Source organism: Callionymus lyra, chromosome 12 (assembly GCF_982586985.1).
Source record: "Callionymus lyra chromosome 12, fCalLyr1.hap1.1, whole genome shotgun sequence".
Classification (NCBI taxonomy): domain Eukaryota; kingdom Metazoa; phylum Chordata; class Actinopteri; order Syngnathiformes; family Callionymidae; genus Callionymus; species Callionymus lyra.
In genome coordinates this window covers 1,865,174-1,887,896 of record NC_141829.1, presented here as the reverse complement: position 1 = coordinate 1,887,896, position 22,723 = coordinate 1,865,174, and the positions used below count along the sequence as shown (strand labels likewise).

The following is a 22,723-nucleotide window of genomic DNA, read 5'->3' as shown; positions in this document are numbered from 1 at the left end:
CTAGCTTCATGCATTAGCATTACTGTGTTAGCATCAAGTGTATACAGAGAGTTCATTTTCTTAAACAATGTTTTTATTTTTGGCTCAGAAAGGAGGAAAGTTCCTTTATAAACAATACAACTTTATAAACAATAAAAAAGGTTCTTGAACAAACATCTTTATTATTTGGAATCTGTAGAATAAAATATAAATAGTTTCTTCTGGTCATAAGTTCTGATGAAACATGTAAAATCTTCAACTATTTACAAACACAAACACAAACACACAAAAGAGGTGATTTTTGTCGAGTGTGTTGAAAGTGCAGGTCATGTGACATGAGAGGATGAGGCGGACATTTTGAAGAGGTCAAAAGAGAATCAACTATGACCTGCTAGAGGTCGCGACCCAGACGTCATGTGACCTCCAATGAGCGGCCAGTGACCTTCGGTGAAGTGTCTCGTCCAATAGAAACTCTTGTTACACTCGCACAGCAGCGAGAGCTTCAGCCGCGGATCGTTTCCACGCCGAGCTCGTCTGCACAACACACAGCAGCTCCATGTCTGTCCGGGGTCACGAGGTCACGAGGTCGCGGCTCACAAGCAGCACCTCCAGGGAGGACAGCAGCAGCAGCACAACTGTCTCAGAGGGTTCTTCTTCTTGTACCTGACGGCCATCTTGAACTTCTCGCTGGACGCCTCCACGTAGTGCTGGGTTCGCTCCACGTTGGTCTGGATGTGCTCGACGTGGACGCCTTGCTCCTCCACCAGCATGAAGATGTCCATGAAGAGCTCGCGGAGATCCTTCATGTTGTTCTCCAGACTCAGCAGCTCCTGCAGAGAACAACGTTTGTTACCATCGGATGAGAAGAAGAAACAAAGGATGAAGCGGAGCTGCTGAAGAGAAGAAGAAACAAAGGATGAAGAGGAGCTGCTGATGAGAAGAAGAAAGAAAGGATGGAGAGGAGCTGCTGATGAGAAGAAGAAACAAAGGATGAAGAGGAGCTGGTGAAGAGAAGAAGAAACAAAGGATGAGGAGGGGCTGCTGAAGAGAAGAAGAAACAAAGGATGGAGAGGAGCTGCTGAAGAGAAGAAGAAAGAAAGGATGGAGAGGAGCTGCTGAAGAGAAGAAGAAACAAAGGATGAAGAGGAGCTGCTGATGAGAAGAAGAAACAAAGGATGAAGAGGAGCTGCTGATGAGAAGAAGAAAGAAAGGATGGAGAGGAGCTGCTGAAGAGAAGAAGAAAGAAAGGATGAAGAGGAGCTGCTGATGAGAAGAAGAAACAAAGGATGAAGAGGAGCTGGTGAAGAGAAGAAGAAACAAAGGATGAGGAGGAGCTGCTGAAGAGAAGAAGGAACAAAGGATGGAGAGGAGCTGCTGAAGAGAAGAAGAAACAAAGGATGGAGAGGAGCAGCTGAAGAGAAGAAGAAAGAAAGGATGGAGAGGAGCTGCTGAAGAGAAGAAGAAAGAAAGGATGGAGAGGAGCTGCTGAAGAGAAGAAGAAAGAAAGGATGGAGAGGAGCTGCTGAAGAGAAGAAGAAACAAAGGATGAAGAGGAGCTGCTGAAGAGAAGAAGAAACAAAGGATGGAGAGGAGCTGCTGAAGAGAAGAAGAAACAAAGGATGAAGAGGAGCTGCTGAAGAGAAGAAGAAACAAAGGATGAAGACAGAGGAGCTGCTGAAGAGAAGAAGAAAGAAAGGATGAAGACAGAGGAGCTGCTGAAGAGAAGAAGAAACAAAGGATGAAGACAGAGGAGCTGCTGAAGAGAAGAAGAAACAAAGGATGAAGAGGAGCTGCTGAAGAGAAGAAGAAAGAAAGGATGAAGAGGAGCTGCTGAAGAGAAGAAGAAAGAAACGATGGAGAGGAGCTGCTGAAGAGAAGAAGAAAGAAAGGATGAAGAGGAGCTGCTGAAGACAAGAAGAAAGAAAGGATGAAGACAGAGGAGCTGCTGAAGAGAAGAAGAAAGAAAGGATGAAGACAGAGGAGCTGCTGAAGAGAAGAAGAAACAAAGGATGAAGAGGAGCTGCTGAAGAGATGAAGAAAGAAAGGATGGAGAGGAGCTGCTGAAGAGAAGAAGAAACAAAGGATGGAGAGGAGCTGCTGAAGAGAAGAAGAAACAAAGGATGAAGAGGAGCTGCTGAAGAGAAGAAGAAAGAAAGGATGAAGAGGAGCTGCTGAAGAGAAGAAGAAAGAAAGGATGAAGAGGAGCTGGTGAAGAGAAGAAGAAAGAAAGGATGAAGAGGAGCTGGTGAAGAGAAGAAGAAACAAAGGATGAAGAGGAGCTGCTGAAGAGAAGAAGAAAGAAAGGATGAAGAGGAGCTGCTGAAGAGAAGAAGAAAGAAACGATGGAGAGGAGCTGCTGAAGAGAAGAAGAAAGAAAGGATGAAGAGGAGCTGCTGAAGACAAGAAGAAAGAAAGGATGAAGATGAGCTGCTGAAGAGAAGAAGAAAGAAACGATGGAGAGGAGCTGCTGAAGAGAAGAAGAAAGAAAGGATGAAGACAGAGGAGCTGCTGAAGAGAAGAATAAAGAAAGGATGGAGAGGAGCTGCTGAAGATGGAGAGATGTTCTTCTTCTCCTTCTTGTCCACACCTTGTGTCTCTGCTCGATCTCCGTCAGCTGCACTCTTGTGATCCTGTCGTCGTTCAGCAGGTTCTCGTTGAAAACCTCCCACTTCCCGTCGACCACCATCTTGTCGAGCTCGTCCTCCGTCACGTCGCGACCCGAGACCTCCAGCTGCCGCACGATGAAGAGCCTGCAGCGCTCCTGCTTCACCAGCAGGGCCTCGTTGTACTGGCGCATCACCTGAGGGCAGAGGTCAGAGGTCGTGACCCCCGGACGTCCGGCGAGACGACGCGAAACACACTGAGCGTCGAATAACTCGGTGATATTTGTCTAGAAGACGAATCTGAGGCCAGCAGTATTAAAACACATCTGTACACGTGTATTTGATGTACTTGTAACGATACTTTTGACACTCGTCAAAGAGAACAGAAAGTATTGAGAATATATAATACATAATATTTTAAGAATATATAATACATAATATTTTGTTATTTTCTGATCCTTCATCCTGTCGCTGCAGCTTCAAGTGTTCAGGAGTAAAAACTAATGCAAGAGTTGAAAGTATTCCACGCAGTACTCTTGAAGTATTTCTCAAATAGTGTCCACGATAGTGTGTTCCATGAAGCCGGTGACATCATAACTTAAAACCATTTCAACGTTATATTTTATTTGTTAGTGAAATGATGATGATTTAAATAATTATATATTAATAACAACATTAATTACATTTTAATTCATTTTAAAATCCGATGTATTTATGTTTTTCTTTCAAGCCTTTGTTTTAATGAATAATTTAAATTAATTTAGTTCAACTTTAATTAAAATCTTTTGGCTTTAAAGTATTTTTAATTGACTATAAATGTTGGTATAATAGAGTCTCCAGACCAAACCAACAGAACACAGAACAAAGTATTAGCCAATCATGTGAAACGCAGACGATCATGTGACTGATTGAGTCTATTATACCAACATTTATAGTCAATTCATCAGAATTTAATTAGAAAAATATATCATTTAAAAAATCACATTTTTAATTATTGTCACTAAATGATCAAACTCTACGTGTAAACAAAAAAACGTTTATTTTGAAAACATTTGGATTTTTATTATAAAAAATAAATAATAACCTTTCAAAATAAAGTTATAGACTTAAAAAAAGCAACAACATTTAAATCTATTTTAACTTCTTGATGATTTGATTCTTAAACATATTTAAATGTTTAATCAATCAATAGATTCTCACTCAGTAACAAAGAGTCATGACTGGTCAGTGAACTCAGGTTAGTGATCAATAAATAATCCCATCAATCATCTGAGTCTAACCTGGTGGAACCTTCGCTTCATCACGTCGTGCTGCGAGCGTTGGATCCTGGAGCTCACGGCGTCCACACCCTGCTGGTCCTCGCTCTTCTGGACCAGCTTCGCGAGAGCTTCCAGTCTGCGGTGAAGACTCTCGGCCTGAAGCTTGATGTCTCGAGTGATGCTGCTCTCCTTCTTCATGACGCTGAAGCGCCGCATGGCTGCGACCAGAGACTTCTGCTGCTGGCTGAAGTTCATCACCTGTGGACACACACCGGTCAGACTCTCCTTCAGAGGAACACTCTCCAGAGGAACACTCTCCAGAAGAACACTCTCCAGAGGAACATTCTCCAGAAGAACACTCTCCAGAGGAACACTCTCCAGAAGAACACTCTCCAGAAGAACACTCTCCAGAGGAACACTCTCCAGAAGAACACTCTCCAGAGGAACACTCTCCAGAGGAACATTCTACAGAAGAACACTCTCCAGAACAACACTCTCCAGAGGAACAGTCTCCAGAAGAACACTCTCCAGAGGAACACTCTCCAGAGGAACACTCTCCAGAAGAACACTCTCCAGAAGAACACTCTCCAGAGGAACAGTCTCCAGAAGAACACTCTCCAGAGGAACACTCTCCAGAGGAAGACTCTCCAGAAGAACACTCTTCAGAGAACACTCTCCAGAGGAACACACTCCGGAAGAACACTCTCCAGAGAACACTCTCCAGAAGAACAGTCTCCAGAAGAACATTCTCCAGAAGAACATTCTCCAGAGGAACACACTCCAGAAGAACAGACTCCAGAAGAACATTCTGCAGAGGAACACTCTCCAGAGGAAAACTCTCCAGAGGAACACTCTCCAGAAGAACACTCTCCAGAGGAACACTCTCCAGAGGAACATTCTACAGAAGAACACTCTCCAGAAGAACACTCTCCAGAGGAACAGTCTCCAGAATAACACTCTCCAGAGGAACACTCTCCAGAAGAACATTCTGCAGAGGAACACTCTCCAGAGGAAAACTCTCCAGAGGAACACTCTCCAGAAGAACACTCTCCAGAGGAACACTCTCCAGAGGAACATTCTACAGAAGAACACTCTCCAGAAGAACACTCTCCAGAGGAATAGTCTCCAGAAGAACACTCTCCAGAGGAACACTCTCCAGAAGAACACTCTCCAGAAGAACACTCTCCAGAGGAACAGTCTCCAGAAGAACACTGTCCAGAGGAACACTCTCCAGAAGAACACTCTCCAGAAGAACACTCTCCAGAAGCACACTCTCCAGAGGAACACTCTCCAGAAGAACACTCTCCAGAGGAACACTCTCCAGAGGAACACTCTCCAGAAGAACACTCTTCAGAGAACACTCTCCAGAGGAACACACTCCAGAAGAACACTCTCCAGAGAACACTCTCCAGAAGAACAGTCTCCAGAAGAACATTCTCCAGAAGAACATTCTCCAGAGGAACACTCTCCAGAAGAACAGACTCCAGAAGAACATTCTGCAGAGGAACACTCTCCAGAGGAAAACTCTCCAGAGGAACACTCTCCAGAAGAACACTCTCCAGAGGAACAGTCTCCAGAATAACACTCTCCAGAGGAACACTCTCCAGAAGAACATTCTGCAGAGGAACACTCTCCAGAGGAAAACTCTCCAGAGGAACACTCTCCAGAAGAACACTCTCCAGAGGAACACTCTCCAGAAGAACACTCTCCAGAGGAACACTCTCCAGAAGAACACTCTCCAGAGGAACACTCTCCAGAGGAAAACTCTCCAGAGGAACACTCTCCAGAAGAACACTCTCCAGAGGAACACTCTCCAGAGGAAAACTCTCCAGAGGAACACTCTCCAGAAGAACACTCTCCAGAGGAACACTCTCCAGAGGAACACTCTCCAGAAGAACACTCTCCAGAGGAACACTCTCCAGAAGAACACTCTCCAGAGGAACACTCTCCAGAAGAACACTCTCCAGAGGAACACTCTCCAGAAGAACACTCTCCAGAGGAACACTCTCCAGAAGAACACTCTCCAGAGGAACACTCTCCAGAAGAACACTCTCCAGAGGAACACTCTCCAGAGGAACACTCTCCAGAAGAACACTCTCCAGAGGAACACTCTCCAGAAGAACACTCTCCAGAAGAACACTCTCCAGAAGAACATTCTCCAGAAGAACACTCTCCAGAAGAACATTCTCCTGAAGAACACACTTCAGAGGAACACTCTCCAGAAGAACAGTCTCCAGAAGAACATTCTCCAGAGGAACATTCTGCAGAGGAAGACTTTCCAGAAGAACACTCTCCAGAGGAACACTCTCCAGAGGAACACTCTCCAGAGGAACACTCTCCAGAGGAAGACTCTCCAGAAGAACACTCTTCAGAGAACACTCTCCAGAGGAACACACTACAGAAGAACACTCTCCAGAGAACACTCTCCAGAAGAACAGTCTCCAGAAGAACATTCTCCAGAAAAACATTCTCCAGAGGAACACTCTCCAGAAGAACAGACTCCAGAAGAACATTCTGCAGAGGAACACTCTCCAGAAGAACACTCTCCAGAAGAACATTCTCCTGAAGAACACACTTCAGAGGAACACTCTCCAGAAGAACAGTCTCCAGAAGAACATTCTCCAGAGGAACATTCTGCAGAGGAAGACTTTCCAGAAGAACACTCTCCAGAGGAACACTCTCCAGAGGAACACTCTCCAGAGGAAGACTCTCCAGAAGAACACTCTTCAGAGAACACTCTCCAGAGGAACACACTCTGGAAGAACACTCTCCAGAGAACACTCTCCAGAAGAACAGTCTCCAGAAGAACATTCTCCAGAAGAACATTCTCCAGAGGAACATTCTCCAGAAGAACATTCTCCAGAGGAACACTCTCCAGAAGAACATTCTCCAGAAGAACATTCTCCAGAGGAACACTCTCCAGAAGAACACTCTCCAGAGGAACACTCTCCAGAGGAAAACTCTCCAGAGGAACACTCTCCAGAAGAACACTCTCCAGAGGAACACTCTCCAGAGGAAAACTCTCCAGAGGAACACTCTCCAGAAGAACACTCTCCAGAAGAACAGTCTCCAGAAGAACATTCTCCAGAAGAACATTCTCCAGAGGAACATTCTCCAGAAGAACATTCTCCAGAGGAACACTCTCCAGAAGAACATTCTCCAGAAGAACATTCTCCAGAGGAACACTCTCCAGAAGAACACTCTCCAGAGGAACACTCTCCAGAGGAAAACTCTCGAGAGGAACACTCTCCAGAAGAACACTCTCCAGAGGAACACTCTCCAGAGGAACATTCTACAGAAGAACACTCTCCAGAAGAACACTCTCCAGAGGAACACTCTCCAGAAGAACACTCTCCAGAGGAACACTCTCCAGAAGAACACTCTCCAGAGGAACACTCTCCAGAGGAACACTCTCCAGAAGAACACTCTCCAGAGGAACACTCTCCAGAGGAACACTCTCCAGAGGAACACTCTCCAGAGGAACACTCTCCAGAAGAACACTCTCCAGAAGAACACTCTCCAGAGGAACACTCTCCAGCCTCACCTCCAGCTCCAGCGCCGTGATGTCATCTCGGATCAGCTGGACCTCCGACAGGAAGTTGTCGATGACCGGCTCGGCCTCGAACAGCACGGCCTGCGGCGTGACGACCTCCACGGACGAGGTGTCTTCCTCGCCGTCTCTGGACGCGGCGTCGCTCAGGTCCTCACGAACCATCTGCTGGAGCTCTGCCAGACGGTCTCTCATCGTGGCTGGTCTTCTGCATCTGGATCCTGAAGAACAACACAGAGCTGAAGGACGTCGGGAACTTAGAGATGAACATTCATTCATGTTCTACCGCTTTCTCCCTTGTGGGGGTCGCGGGGAGACTGGAGTCTGTCCCAGTATCATAGGGCGAGAGGCAGGGGACACCCTGGACAGGAGGCCAGTCTGTCTCAGGACACACACAGACAGACAACCATTCACACACACACTCATACCTACGGACAAGTTCTCAATCAACCTCTGTATGTTTTTGGACTGTGGGAGGAAACCGGAGTGTCTGGAGTAAACCCACACAACACGAGGAGAACAAACTAACTCCTAGAGAAGTATATATAAATATATATATGTATATATATATATATTTATATACTTATCAAATGAATTTAAAGAAAACCTGTGAGTCACTTCAGTCTCTCTCTAAAAAAGAACTTTCGATCAACATAACAAGAAGATAAACACGATCATAGACTTCATATATATTTGTATCTTCAGTTTGTTCTGAACTGTATTCGATGGAACGTCATGATCAAGGTCGTTAACATCGTAAACACATCGTAGGATTTTAAACAACAACATTAAAAAAGGTCAATTTTTAACAATTCAATAAAACACATTTATTATTATTATCGTCTTTTATAAAACATGTTTGTTAAAGAATTGATGTTCCTTTTATGGTCTTATCAAAATAAACATGTAGTCATGTTTGCTGCAATGAAGGAATGAATGAAGGAATGAAGGAATGAATGAAGGAGTGAATGAAGGAGTGAAGGAATGAATGAATGAATGAATGAATGAATGAAGGAATGAATGAAGGAATAAATGAAGGAATGAATGAAGGAGTGAATGAAGGAATGAATGAAGGAGTGAATGAAGGAGTGAAGGAATGAATGAATGAAGGAATGAATGAAGGAGTGAATGAAGGAGTGAAGGAATGAATGAAGGAATGAATGAAGGAATGAATGAAGGAGTGAATGAAGGAGTGAAGGAATGAATGAATGAAGGAATGAATGAAGGAATGAATGAAGGAGTGAATGAAGGAGTGAAGGAATGAATGAATGAAGGAATGAATGAAGGAGTGAATGAAGGAGTGAAGGAATGAATGAAGGAATGAATGAAGGAATGAATGAAGGAGTGAATGAAGGAGTGAAGGAATGAATGAATGAAGGAATGAATGAAGGAATGAATGAAGGAATGAATGAAGGAGTGAATGAAGGAATGAATGAAGGAGTGAATGAAGGAGTGAAGGAATGAATGAATGAATGAATGAATGAAGGAATGAATGAAGGAATGAATGAAGGAATGAATGAAGGAGTGAATGAAGGAATGAATGAATTAATGAATGAAGGAATTAATGAAGGAATGAATGAAGAAATGAAGGAATGAATGAATGAAGGAATGAATGAATGAATGAAGGAATGAATGAAGGAATGAATGAAGGAATGAATGAAGGAATGAATGAATGAATGAATGAATGAAGGAATGAATGAATGAATGAATGAATGAAGAAATGAAGGAATGAATGAATGAAGGAATGAATGAAGGAATGATCCCAGTTTTCGTTCCTGGATTAATGACAGTGTGTGATTTAAGACACACTGACCTCACTGAGATACACGAGCTGGTCTCTGGTGGAGGCTCTGATGCTGCCTTCACTGACTCATACAGCAACAAATGAACAAACTGTTGCTATTTAAGTGTGTCATGCTCTGAGCTTTCGAATAAAAAGGCAAGCTCGGTCCGAAGACCTTCAGTGGTTCAGGACGAGCCGTGAGAAGCGTCTCCTCTCCTTGCTGATTAAATCTGGATCCTGTTTGTTATTCTAACTCTCTGTCGTCTTCCCTGACAGTGTTATATATTTATATAAACATGTATTTATTCTGTAACAATATTAATGCATTTGACTTGAACTATTGAAAAACAGTCTCTGTCAACATTGTTAGTTATTGATTGAAAGTGTTCACACAACGATGAAGGTAAAGTAACACACCTGAGTCACATGACCTCGCGAGAGAATCTTGATGTGGAAGTCATGATATAACGACATTAATGACTCGTATTAACGACATTACTGACTCGTATTAACGACAGTAATGACTCGTATTAACGACATTACTGACTCGTATTAACGACATTAATGACTCGTATTAACGACATTACTGACTCGTATTAACGACATTACTGACTCGTATTAACGACATTAATGACTCGTATTAACAACATTAATGACACGTATTAACGACATTAATGACTCGTATTAACGACAGTAATGACTCGTATTAACGACATTACTGACTCGTATTAACGACATTAATGACTCGTATTAACGACATTACTGACTCGTATTAACGACATTAATGACTCGTATTAACAACATTAATGACACGTATTAACAACATTAATGACTCGTATTAACAACATTAATGACTCGTATTAACGACATTAATGACTCGTATTAACGACATTACTGACTCGTATTAACGACATTAATGACTCGTATTAACGACATTACTGACTCGTATTAACGACATTAATGACTCGTATTAACGACATTAATGACTCGTATTAACGACATTAATGACTCGTATTAACGACATTAATGACTCGTATTAACAACATTAATGACTCGTATTAACAACATTAATGACTCGTATTAACGACATTAATGACTCGTATTAACGACATTACTGACTCGTATTAACGACATTACTGACTCGTATTAACGACATTAATGACTCGTATTAACGACATTACTGACTCGTATTAACGACATTACTGACTCGTATTAACGACATTAATGACTCGTATTAACGACATTACTGACTCGTATTAACGACATTACTGACTCGTATTAACGACATTAATGACTCGTATTAACAACATTAATGACTCGTATTAACGACATTAATGACTCGTATTAACAACATTAATGACTCGTATTAACGACATTAATGACTCGTATTAACAACATTAATGACTCGTATTAACGACATTAATGACTCGTATTAACGACATTAATGACTCGTATTAACGACATTAATGACACGTATTAACAACATTAATGACTCGTATTAACGACATTAATGACTCGTATTAACAACATTAATGACTCGTATTAACGACATTAATGACTCGTATTAACGACATTAATGACTCGTATTAACGACATTACTGACTCGTATTAACGACATTAATGACACGTATTAACGACATTAATGACTCGTATTAACGACATTAATGACTCGTATTAACGACATTAATGACAGGTATTAACGACATTAATGACTCATATTAACGACATTACTGACTCGTATTAACGACATTAATGACACGTATTAACAACATTAATGACTCGTATTAACGACATTACTGACTCGTATTAACGACATTACTGACTCGTATTAACGACATTAATGACTCGTATTAACAACATTAATGACTCGTATTAACGACATTAATGACTCGTATTAACAACATTACTGACTCGTATTAACGACATTACTGACTCGTATTAACGACATTAATGACTCGTATTAACAACATTAATGACTCGTATTAACGACATTAATGACTCGTATTAACAACATTACTGACTCGTATTAACGACATTACTGACTCGTATTAACGACATTAATGACTCGTATTAACAACATTACTGACTCGTATTAACGACATTACTGACTCGTATTAACGACATTAATGACTCGTATTAACAACATTAATGACTCATATTAACGACATTAATGACTCGTATTAACGACATTAATGACTCGTATTAACGACATTACTGACTCGTATTAACGACATTAATGACACGTATTAACAACATTAATGACTCGTATTAACGACATTAATGACTCGTATTAACGACATTAATGACACGTATTAACAACATTAATGACTCGTATTAACGACATTAATGACTCGTATTAACAACATTAATGACTCGTATTAACGACATTAATGACTCGTATAAACGACATTACTGACTCGTATTAAAGACATTAATGACTCGTATTAACGACATTAATGACTCGTATTAACAACATTAATGACTCGTATTAACGACATTAATGACTCGTATTAACAACATTAATGACTCGTATTAACGACATTAATGACTCGTATTAACGACATTAATGACTCGTATTAACGACATTAATGACTCGTATTAACAACATTAATGACTCGTATTAACGACATTAATGACTCGTATTAACGACATTAATGACTCGTATTAACGACATTAATGACTCGTATTAACAACATTACTGACTCGTATTAACGACATTAATGACTCGTATTAACAACATTACTGACTCGTATTAACAACATTAATGACTCGTATTAACGACATTAATGACTCGTATTAACAACATTAATGACTCGTATTAACAACATTAATGACTCGTATTAACAACATTAATGACTCGTATTAACAACATTAATGACTCGTATTAACAACATTAATGACTCGTATTAACAACATTACTGACTCGTATTAACGACATTAATGACTCGTATTAACGACATTAATGACTCGTATTAACAAAATTAATGACTCGTATTAACGACATTAATGACTCGTATTAACAACATTAATGACTCGTATTAACAACATTAATGACTCGTATTAACAACATTACTGACTCGTATTAACAACATTAATGACTCGTATTAACGACATTAATGACTCGTATTAACAACATTAATGACTCGTATTAACAACATTAATGACTCGTATTAACAACATTAATGACTCGTATTAACAACATTAATGACTCGTATTAACAACATTAATGACTCGTATTAACAACATTAATGACTCGTATTAACAACATTAATGACTCGTATTAACAACATTAATGACTCGTATTAACAACATTAATGACTCGTATTAACAACATTAATGACTCGTATTAACGACATTACTGACTCGTATTAACAACATTAATGACTCGTATTAACAACATTAATGACTCGTATTAACAACATTAATGACTCGTATTAACAACATTACTGACTCGTATTAACGACATTAATGACTCGTATTAACAACATTACTGACTCGTATTAACGACATTAATGACTCGTATTAACAACATTACTGACTCGTATTAACAACATTAATGACTCGTATTAACAACATTAATGACTCGTATTAACGACATTAATGACTCGTATTAACGACATTAATGACTCGTATTAACGACATTAATGACTCGTATTAACGACATTAATGACTCGTATTAACGACATTAATGACTCGTATTAACGACATTAATGACTCGTATTAACAACATTACTGACTCGTATTAACGACATTAATGACTCGTATTAACAACATTACTGACTCGTATTAACGACATTAATGACTCGTATTAACGACATTAATGACTCGTATTAACGACATTAATGACTCGTATTAACGACATTAATGACTCGTATTAACGACATTAATGACTCGTATTAACGACATTAATGACTCGTATTAACGACATTAATGACTCGTATTAACAACATTAATGACTCGTATTAACGACATTAATGACTCGTATTAACGACATTAATGACTCGTATTAACGACATTACTGACTCGTATTAACGACATTAATGACACGTATTAACAACATTAATGACTCGTATTAACGACATTAATGACTCGTATTAACAACATTAATGACTCGTATTAACGACATTAATGACTCGTATTAACGACATTAATGACTCGTATTAACGACATTACTGACTCGTATTAACGACATTAATGACACGTATTAACGACATTACTGACTCGTATTAACGACATTAATGACACGTATTAACGACATTAATGACTCGTATTAACGACATTAATGACTCGTATTAACGACATTAATGACAGGTATTAACGACATTAATGACTCATATTAACGACATTACTGACTCGTATTAACGACATTAATGACACGTATTAACAACATTAATGACTCGTATTAACGACATTACTGACTCGTATTAACGACATTACTGACTCGTATTAACGACATTAATGACTCGTATTAACAACATTAATGACTCGTATTAACGACATTAATGACTCGTATTAACAACATTACTGACTCGTATTAACGACATTACTGACTCGTATTAACGACATTAATGACTCGTATTAACAACATTAATGACTCGTATTAACGACATTAATGACTCGTATTAACAACATTACTGACTCGTATTAACGACATTACTGACTCGTATTAACGACATTAATGACTTGTATTAACAACATTACTGACTCGTATTAACGACATTACTGACTCGTATTAACGACATTAATGACTCGTATTAACAACATTAATGACTCGTATTAACGACATTAATGACTCGTATTAACGACATTAATGACTCGTATTAACGACATTACTGACTCGTATTAACGACATTAATGACACGTATTAACAACATTAATGACTCGTATTAACGACATTAATGACTCGTATTAACGACATTAATGACACGTATTAACAACATTAATGACTCGTATTAACGACATTAATGACTCGTATTAACAACATTAATGACTCGTATTAACGACATTAATGACTCGTATAAACGACATTACTGACTCGTATTAAAGACATTAATGACTCGTATTAACGACATTAATGACTCGTATTAACAACATTAATGACTCGTATTAACGACATTAATGACTCGTATTAACGACATTACTGACTCGTATTAACGACATTAATGACTCGTATTAACGACATTACTGACTCGTATTAACGACATTAATGACTCGTATTAACGACATTACTGACTCGTATTAACGACATTAATGACTCGTATTAACGACATTACTGACTCGTATTAACGACATTAATGACTCGTATTAACGACATTACTGACTCGTATTAACGACATTAATGACTCGTATTAACGACATTACTGACTCGTATTAACGACATTAATGACTCGTATTAACGACATTACTGACTCGTATTAACGACATTAATGACTCGTATTAACAACATTAATGACTCGTATTAACGACAGTAATGACTCGTATTAACGACATTACTGACTCGTATTAACGACATTAATGACTCGTATTAACGACATTACTGACTCGTATTAACGACATTAATGACTCGTATTAACGACATTACTGACTCGTATTAACGACATTAATGACTCGTATTAACGACATTAATGACTCGTATTAACGACATTAATGACTCGTATTAACGACATTAATGACTCGTATTAACAACATTAATGACTCGTATTAACAACATTAATGACTCGTATTAACGACATTAATGACTCGTATTAACGACATTACTGACTCGTATTAACGACATTACTGACTCGTATTAACGACATTAATGACACGTATTAACAACATTAATGACTCGTATTAACGACATTAATGACTCGTATTAACGACATTACTGACTCGTATTAACGACATTACTGACTCGTATTAACGACATTAATGACACGTATTAACAACATTAATGACTCGTATTAACGACATTAATGACTCGTATTAACAACATTAATGACTCGTATTAACGACATTAATGACTCGTATTAACGACATTACTGACTCGTATTAACGACATTAATGACACGTATTAACAACATTAATGACTCGTATTAACGACATTAATGACTCGTATTAACAACATTAATGACTCGTATTAACGACATTAATGACTCGTATTAACGACATTAATGACTCGTATTAACGACATTACTGACTCGTATTAACGACATTAATGACACGTATTAACGACATTAATGACTCGTATTAACGACATTAATGACTCGTATTAACGACATTAATGACAGGTATTAACGACATTAATGACTCATATTAACAACATTAATGACTCGTATTAACGACATTACTGACTCGTATTAACGACATTACTGACTCGTATTAACGACATTAATGACTCGTATTAACAACATTAATGACTCGTATTAACGACATTAATGACTCGTATTAACAACATTACTGACTCGTATTAACGACATTACTGACTCGTATTAACGACATTAATGACTCGTATTAACAACATTAATGACTCGTATTAACGACATTAATGACTCGTATTAACAACATTACTGACTCGTATTAACGACATTACTGACTCGTATTAACGACATTAATGACTCGTATTAACAACATTACTGACTCGTATTAACGACATTACTGACTCGTATTAACGACATTAATGACTCGTATTAACAACATTAATGACTCGTATTAACGACATTAATGACTCGTATTAACGACATTAATGACTCGTATTAACGACATTACTGACTCGTATTAACGACATTAATGACACGTATTAACAACATTAATGACTCGTATTAACGACATTAATGACTCGTATTAACGACATTAATGACACGTATTAACAACATTAATGACTCGTATTAACGACATTAATGACTCGTATTAACAACATTAATGACTCGTATTAACGACATTAATGACTCGTATAAACGACATTACTGACTCGTATTAAAGACATTAATGACTCGTATTAACGACATTAATGACTCGTATTAACAACATTAATGACTCGTATTAACGACATTAATGACTCGTATTAACAACATTAATGACTCGTATTAACGACATTAATGACTCATATTAACGACATTAATGACTCGTATTAACGACATTAATGACTCGTATTAACAACATTAATGACTCGTATTAACAACATTAATGACTCGTATTAACGACATTAATGACTCGTATTAACGACATTAATGACTCGTATTAACGACATTAATGACTCGTATTAACGACATTACTGACTCGTATTAACGACATTAATGACTCGTATTAACAACATTACTGACTCGTATTAACGACATTAATGACTCGTATTAACGACATTACTGACTCGTATTAACGACATTAATGACTCGTATTAACGACATTACTGACTCGTATTAACAACATTACTGACTCGTATTAACAACATTAATGACTCGTATTAACGACATTAATGACTGGTATTAACAACATTACTGACTCGTATTAACGACATTAATGACTCGTATTAACAACATTAATGACTCGTATTAACGACATTAATGACTCGTATTAACAACATTACTGACTCGTATTAACGACATTAATGACTCGTATTAACAACATTAATGACTCGTATTAACGACATTAATGACTCGTATTAACAACATTAATGACTCGTATTAACGACATTATTGACTCGTATTAACGACATTAATGACTCGTATTAACGACATTATTGACTCGTATTAACGACATTATTGACTCGTATTAACGACATTAATGACTCGTATTAACGACATTAATGACTCGTATTAACAACATTAATGACTCGTATTAACAACATTAATGACTCGTATTAACAACATTAATGACTCGTATTAACGACATTAATGACTCGTATTAACGACATTAATGACTCGTATTAACAACATTAATGACTCGTATTAACGACATTAATGACTCGTATTAACAACATTAATGACTCGTATTAACAACATTACTGACTCGTATTAACAACATTAATGACTCGTATTAACGACATTAATGACTCGTATTAACAACATTAATGACTCGTATTAACAACATTAATGACTCGTATTAACAACATTAATGACTCGTATTAACGACATTAATGACTCGTATTAACGACATTAATGACTCGTATTAACGACATTAATGACTCGTATTAACAATATTAATGACTCGTATTAACAACATTAATGACTCGTATTAACAACATTACTGACTCGTATTAACAACATTAATGACTCGTATTAACAACATTACTGACTCGTATTAACAACATTAATGACTCGTATTAACAACATTACTGACTCGTATTAACAACATTACTGACTCGTATTAACAACATTACTGACTCGTATTAACGACATTAATGACTCGTATTAACAACATTACTGACTCGTATTAACGACATTAATGACTCGTATTAACAACATTACTGACTCATATTAACAACATTAATGACTCGTATTAACAACATTACTGACTCGTATTAACAACATTAATGACTCGTATTAACAACATTAATGACTCGTATTAACAACATTAATGACTCGTATTAACAACATTAATGACTCGTATTAACAACATTAATGACTCGTATTAACAACATTACTGACTCGTATTAACAACATTACTGACTCGTATTAACAACATTAATGACTCGTATTAACAACATTACTGACTCGTATTAACAACATTACTGACTCGTATTAACGACATTAATGACTCGTATTAACAACATTACTGACTCTTATTAACGACATTACTGACTCGTATTAACAACATTAATGACTCGTATTAACGACATTACTGACTCGTATTAACGACATTAATGACTCGTATTAACGACATTAATGACTCGTATTAACAACATTAATGACTCGTATTAACGACATTACTGACTCGTATTAACAACATTAATGACTCGTATTAACGACATTACTGACTCGTATTAACAACATTAATGACTCGTATTAACAACATTAATGACTCGTATTAACAACATTAATGACTCGTATTAACAACATTAATGACTCGTATTAACAACATTAATGACTCGTATAAACGACATTAATGACTCGTATTAACAACATTAATGACTCGTATTAACAACATTAATGACTCGTATTAACAACATTACTGACTCGTATTAACAACATTACTGACTCGTATTAACGACATTAATGACTCGTATTAACAACATTAATGACTCGTATTAACGACATTACTGACTCGTATTAACGACATTACTGACTCGTATTAACAACATTAATGACTCGTATTAACGACATTACTGACTCGTATTAACAACATTACTGACTCGTATTAACAACATTACTGACTCGTATTAACGACATTACTGACTCGTATTAACAACATTAATGACTCGTATTAACGACATTACTGACTCGTATTAACGACATTACTGACTCGTATTAACAACATTAATGACTCGTATTAACGACATTAATGACTCGTATTAACAACATTACTGACTCGTATTAACAACATTAATGACTCGTATTAACGACATTAATGACTCGTATTAACGACATTACTGACTCGTATTAACAACATTAATGACTCGTATTAACGACATTAATGACTCGTATTAACAACATTACTGACTCGTATTAACAACATTAATGACTCGTATTAACGACATTAATGACTCGTATTAACAACATTAATGACTCGTATTAACAACATTACTGACTCGTATTAACGACATTAATGACTCGTATTAACGACATTAATGACTCGTATTAACGACATTACTGACTCGTATTAACGACATTAATGACTCGTATTAACAACATTAATGACTCGTATTAACGACATTAATGACTCGTATTAACGACATTAATGACTCGTATTAACAACATTAATGACTCGTATTAACAACATTACTGACTCGTATTAACAACATTAATGACTCGTATTAACGACATTAATGACTCGTATTAACGACATTAATGACTCGTATTAACAACATTAATGACTCGTATTAACAACATTAATGACTCGTATTAACGACATTAATGACTCGTATTAACAACATTAATGACTCGTATTAACAACATTAATGACTCGTATTAACGACATTAATGACTCGTATTAACGACATTAATGACTCGTATTAACAACATTACTGACTCGTATTAACAACATTAATGACTCGTATTAACAACATTACTGACTCGTATTAACAACATTAATGACTCGTATTAACGACATTAATGACTCGTATTAACAACATTAATGACTCGTATTAAAGACATTAATGACTCGTATTAACAACATTAATGACTCGTATTAACAACATTACTGACTCGTATTAACAACATTAATGACTCGTATTAACGACATTAATGACTCGTATTAACGACATTAATGACTCGTATTAACAACATTAATGACTCGTATTAACAACATTACTGACTCGTATTAACAACATTAATGACTCGTATTAACGACATTAATGACTCGTATTAACGACATTAATGACTCGTATTAACAACATTAATGACTCGTATTAACAACATTAATGACTCGTATTAACGACATTAATGACTCGTATTAACAACATTAATGACTCGTATTAACAACATTAATGACTCGTATTAACGACATTAATGACTCGTATTAACGACATTAATGACTCGTATTAACAACATTACTGACTCGTATTAACAACATTAATGACTCGTATTAACAACATTACTGACTCGTATTAACAACATTAATGACTCGTATTAACGACATTAATGACTCGTATTAACAACATTAATGACTCGTATTAACAACATTAATGACTCGTATTAACGACATTAATGACTCGTATTAACAACATTACTGACTCGTATTAACGACATTAATGACTCGTATTAACAACATTAATGACTCGTATTAACAACATTAATGACTCGTATTAACGACATTAATGACTCGTATTAACGACATTAATGACTCGTATTAACAACATTAATGACTCGTATTAACAACATTAATGACTCGTATTAACAACATTAATGACTCGTATTAACAACATTAATGACTCGTATTAACAACATTAATGACTCGTATTAACAACATTAATGACTCGTATTAAAGACATTAATGACTCGTATTAACAACATTAATGACTCGTATTAACAACATTACTGACTTGTATTAACAACATTAATGACTCGTATTAACAACATTACTGACTCGTATTAAAGACATTAATGACTCGTATTAACAACATTAATGACTCGTATTAACAACATTACTGACTTGTATTAACAACATTAATGACTCGTATTAACGACATTAATGACTCGTATTAACAACATTAATGACTCGTATTAACGACATTAATGACTCGTATTAAAGACATTAATGACTCGTATTAACAACATTAATGACTCGTATTAACAACATTACTGACTTGTATTAACAACATTACTGACTCGTATTAACAACATTACTGACTCGTATTAAAGACATTAATGACTCGTATTAACAACATTAATGACTCGTATTAACAACATTACTGACTTGTATTAACAACATTAATGACTCGTATTAACGACATTAATGACTCGTATTAACAACATTAATGACTCGTATTAACAACATTAATGACTCGTATTAACAACATTACTGACTCGTATTAACGACATTAATGACTCGTATTAACAACATTAATGACTCGTATTAACGACATTAATGACTCGTATTAACAACATTAATGACTCGTATTAACGACATTAATGACTCGTATTAACAACATTAATGACTCGTATTAACAACATTACTGACTCGTATTAACGACATTAATGACTCGTATTAACAACATTAATGACTCGTATTAACAACATTACTGACTCGTATTAACGACATTAATGACTCGTATTAACAACATTAATGACTCGTATTAACAACATTAATGACTCGTATTAACAACATTAATGACTCGTATTAACAACATTACTGACTCGTATTAACAACATTAATGACTCGTATTAACAACATTACTGACTCGTATTAACGACATTAATGACTCGTATTAACAACATTAATGACTCGTATTAACGACATTAATGACTCGTATTAACAACATTACTGACTCGTATTAACGACATTAATGACTCGTATTAACGACATTAATGACTCGTATTAACAACATTACTGACTCGTATTAACGACATTAATGACTCGTATTAACAACATTACTGACTCGTATTAACAACATTAATGACTCGTATTAACAACATTAATGACTCGTATTAACAACATTAATGACTCGTATTAACAACATTACTGACTCGTATTAAAGACATTAATGACTCGTATTAACAACATTACTGACTCGTATTAACGACATTAATGACTCGTATTAACGACATTAATGACTCGTATTAACAACATTACTGACTCGTATTAACGACATTAATGACTCGTATTAACAACATTAATGACTCGTATTAACAACATTACTGACTCGTATTAAAGACATTAATGACTCGTATTAACAACATTAATGACTCGTATTAACAACATTAATGACTCGTATTAACAACATTACTGACTCGTATTAACAACATTAATGACTCGTATTAACGACATTAATGACTCGTATTAACGACATTAATGACTCGTATTAACAACATTAATGACTCGTATTAACAACATTAATGACTCGTATTAACGACATTAATGACTCGTATTAACAACATTAATGACTCGTATTAACAACATTAATGACTCGTATTAACGACATTAATGACTCGTATTAACGACATTAATGACTCGTATTAACAACATTACTGACTCGTATTAACAACATTAATGACTCGTATTAACAACATTACTGACTCGTATTAACAACATTAATGACTCGTATTAACAACATTAATGACTCGTATTAACAACATTAATGACTCGTATTAACGACATTAATGACTCGTATTAACGACATTGATGACTCGTATTAACAACATTAATGACTCGTATTAACGACATTAATGACTCGTATTAACAACATTAATGACTCGTATTAACAACATTAATGACTCGTATTAACGACATTAATGACTCGTATTAACAACATTAATGACTCGTATTAACGACATTAATGACTCGTATTAACAACATTACTGACTCGTATTAACGACATTAATGACTCGTATTAACGACATTGATGACTCGTATTAACAACATTAATGACTCGTATTAACGACATTAATGACTCGTATTAACAACATTACTGACTCGTATTAACGACATTAATGACTCGTATTAACAACATTAATGACTCGTATTAACAACATTAATGACTCGTATTAACGACATTAATGACTCGTATTAACAACATTAATGACTCGTATTAACGACATTAATGACTCGTATTAACGACATTGATGACTCGTATTAACAACATTAATGACTCGTATTAACGACATTAATGACTCGTATTAACAACATTACTGACTCGTATTAACGACATTAATGACTCGTATTAACAACATTAATGACTCGTATTAACAACATTAATGAC

General features: G+C 36.3%; 1 protein-coding gene across 1 annotated transcript in view; it reads right to left on the bottom strand.

Moving 5' to 3' along the window:
* Window positions 1–51: 51 nt before the first annotated feature.
* stx19 (syntaxin 19) overlaps window positions 52–22,723 on the bottom strand; it is a 34,580-nt gene continuing 11,908 nt past the window's right edge. The window contains exons 2-5 of the mRNA XM_087804110.1: window positions 7,386–7,612; window positions 3,863–4,099; window positions 2,567–2,779; window positions 52–809 (exon numbers count right to left, since the gene is read on the bottom strand). Of these exons, the coding sequence (XP_087660236.1) occupies window positions 573–809; window positions 2,567–2,779; window positions 3,863–4,099; window positions 7,386–7,586 (888 nt within the window). The 5' untranslated portion in view covers window positions 7,587–7,612 and the 3' untranslated portion in view covers window positions 52–572. The remainder of the gene's footprint in view (window positions 810–2,566; window positions 2,780–3,862; window positions 4,100–7,385; window positions 7,613–22,723) is intronic.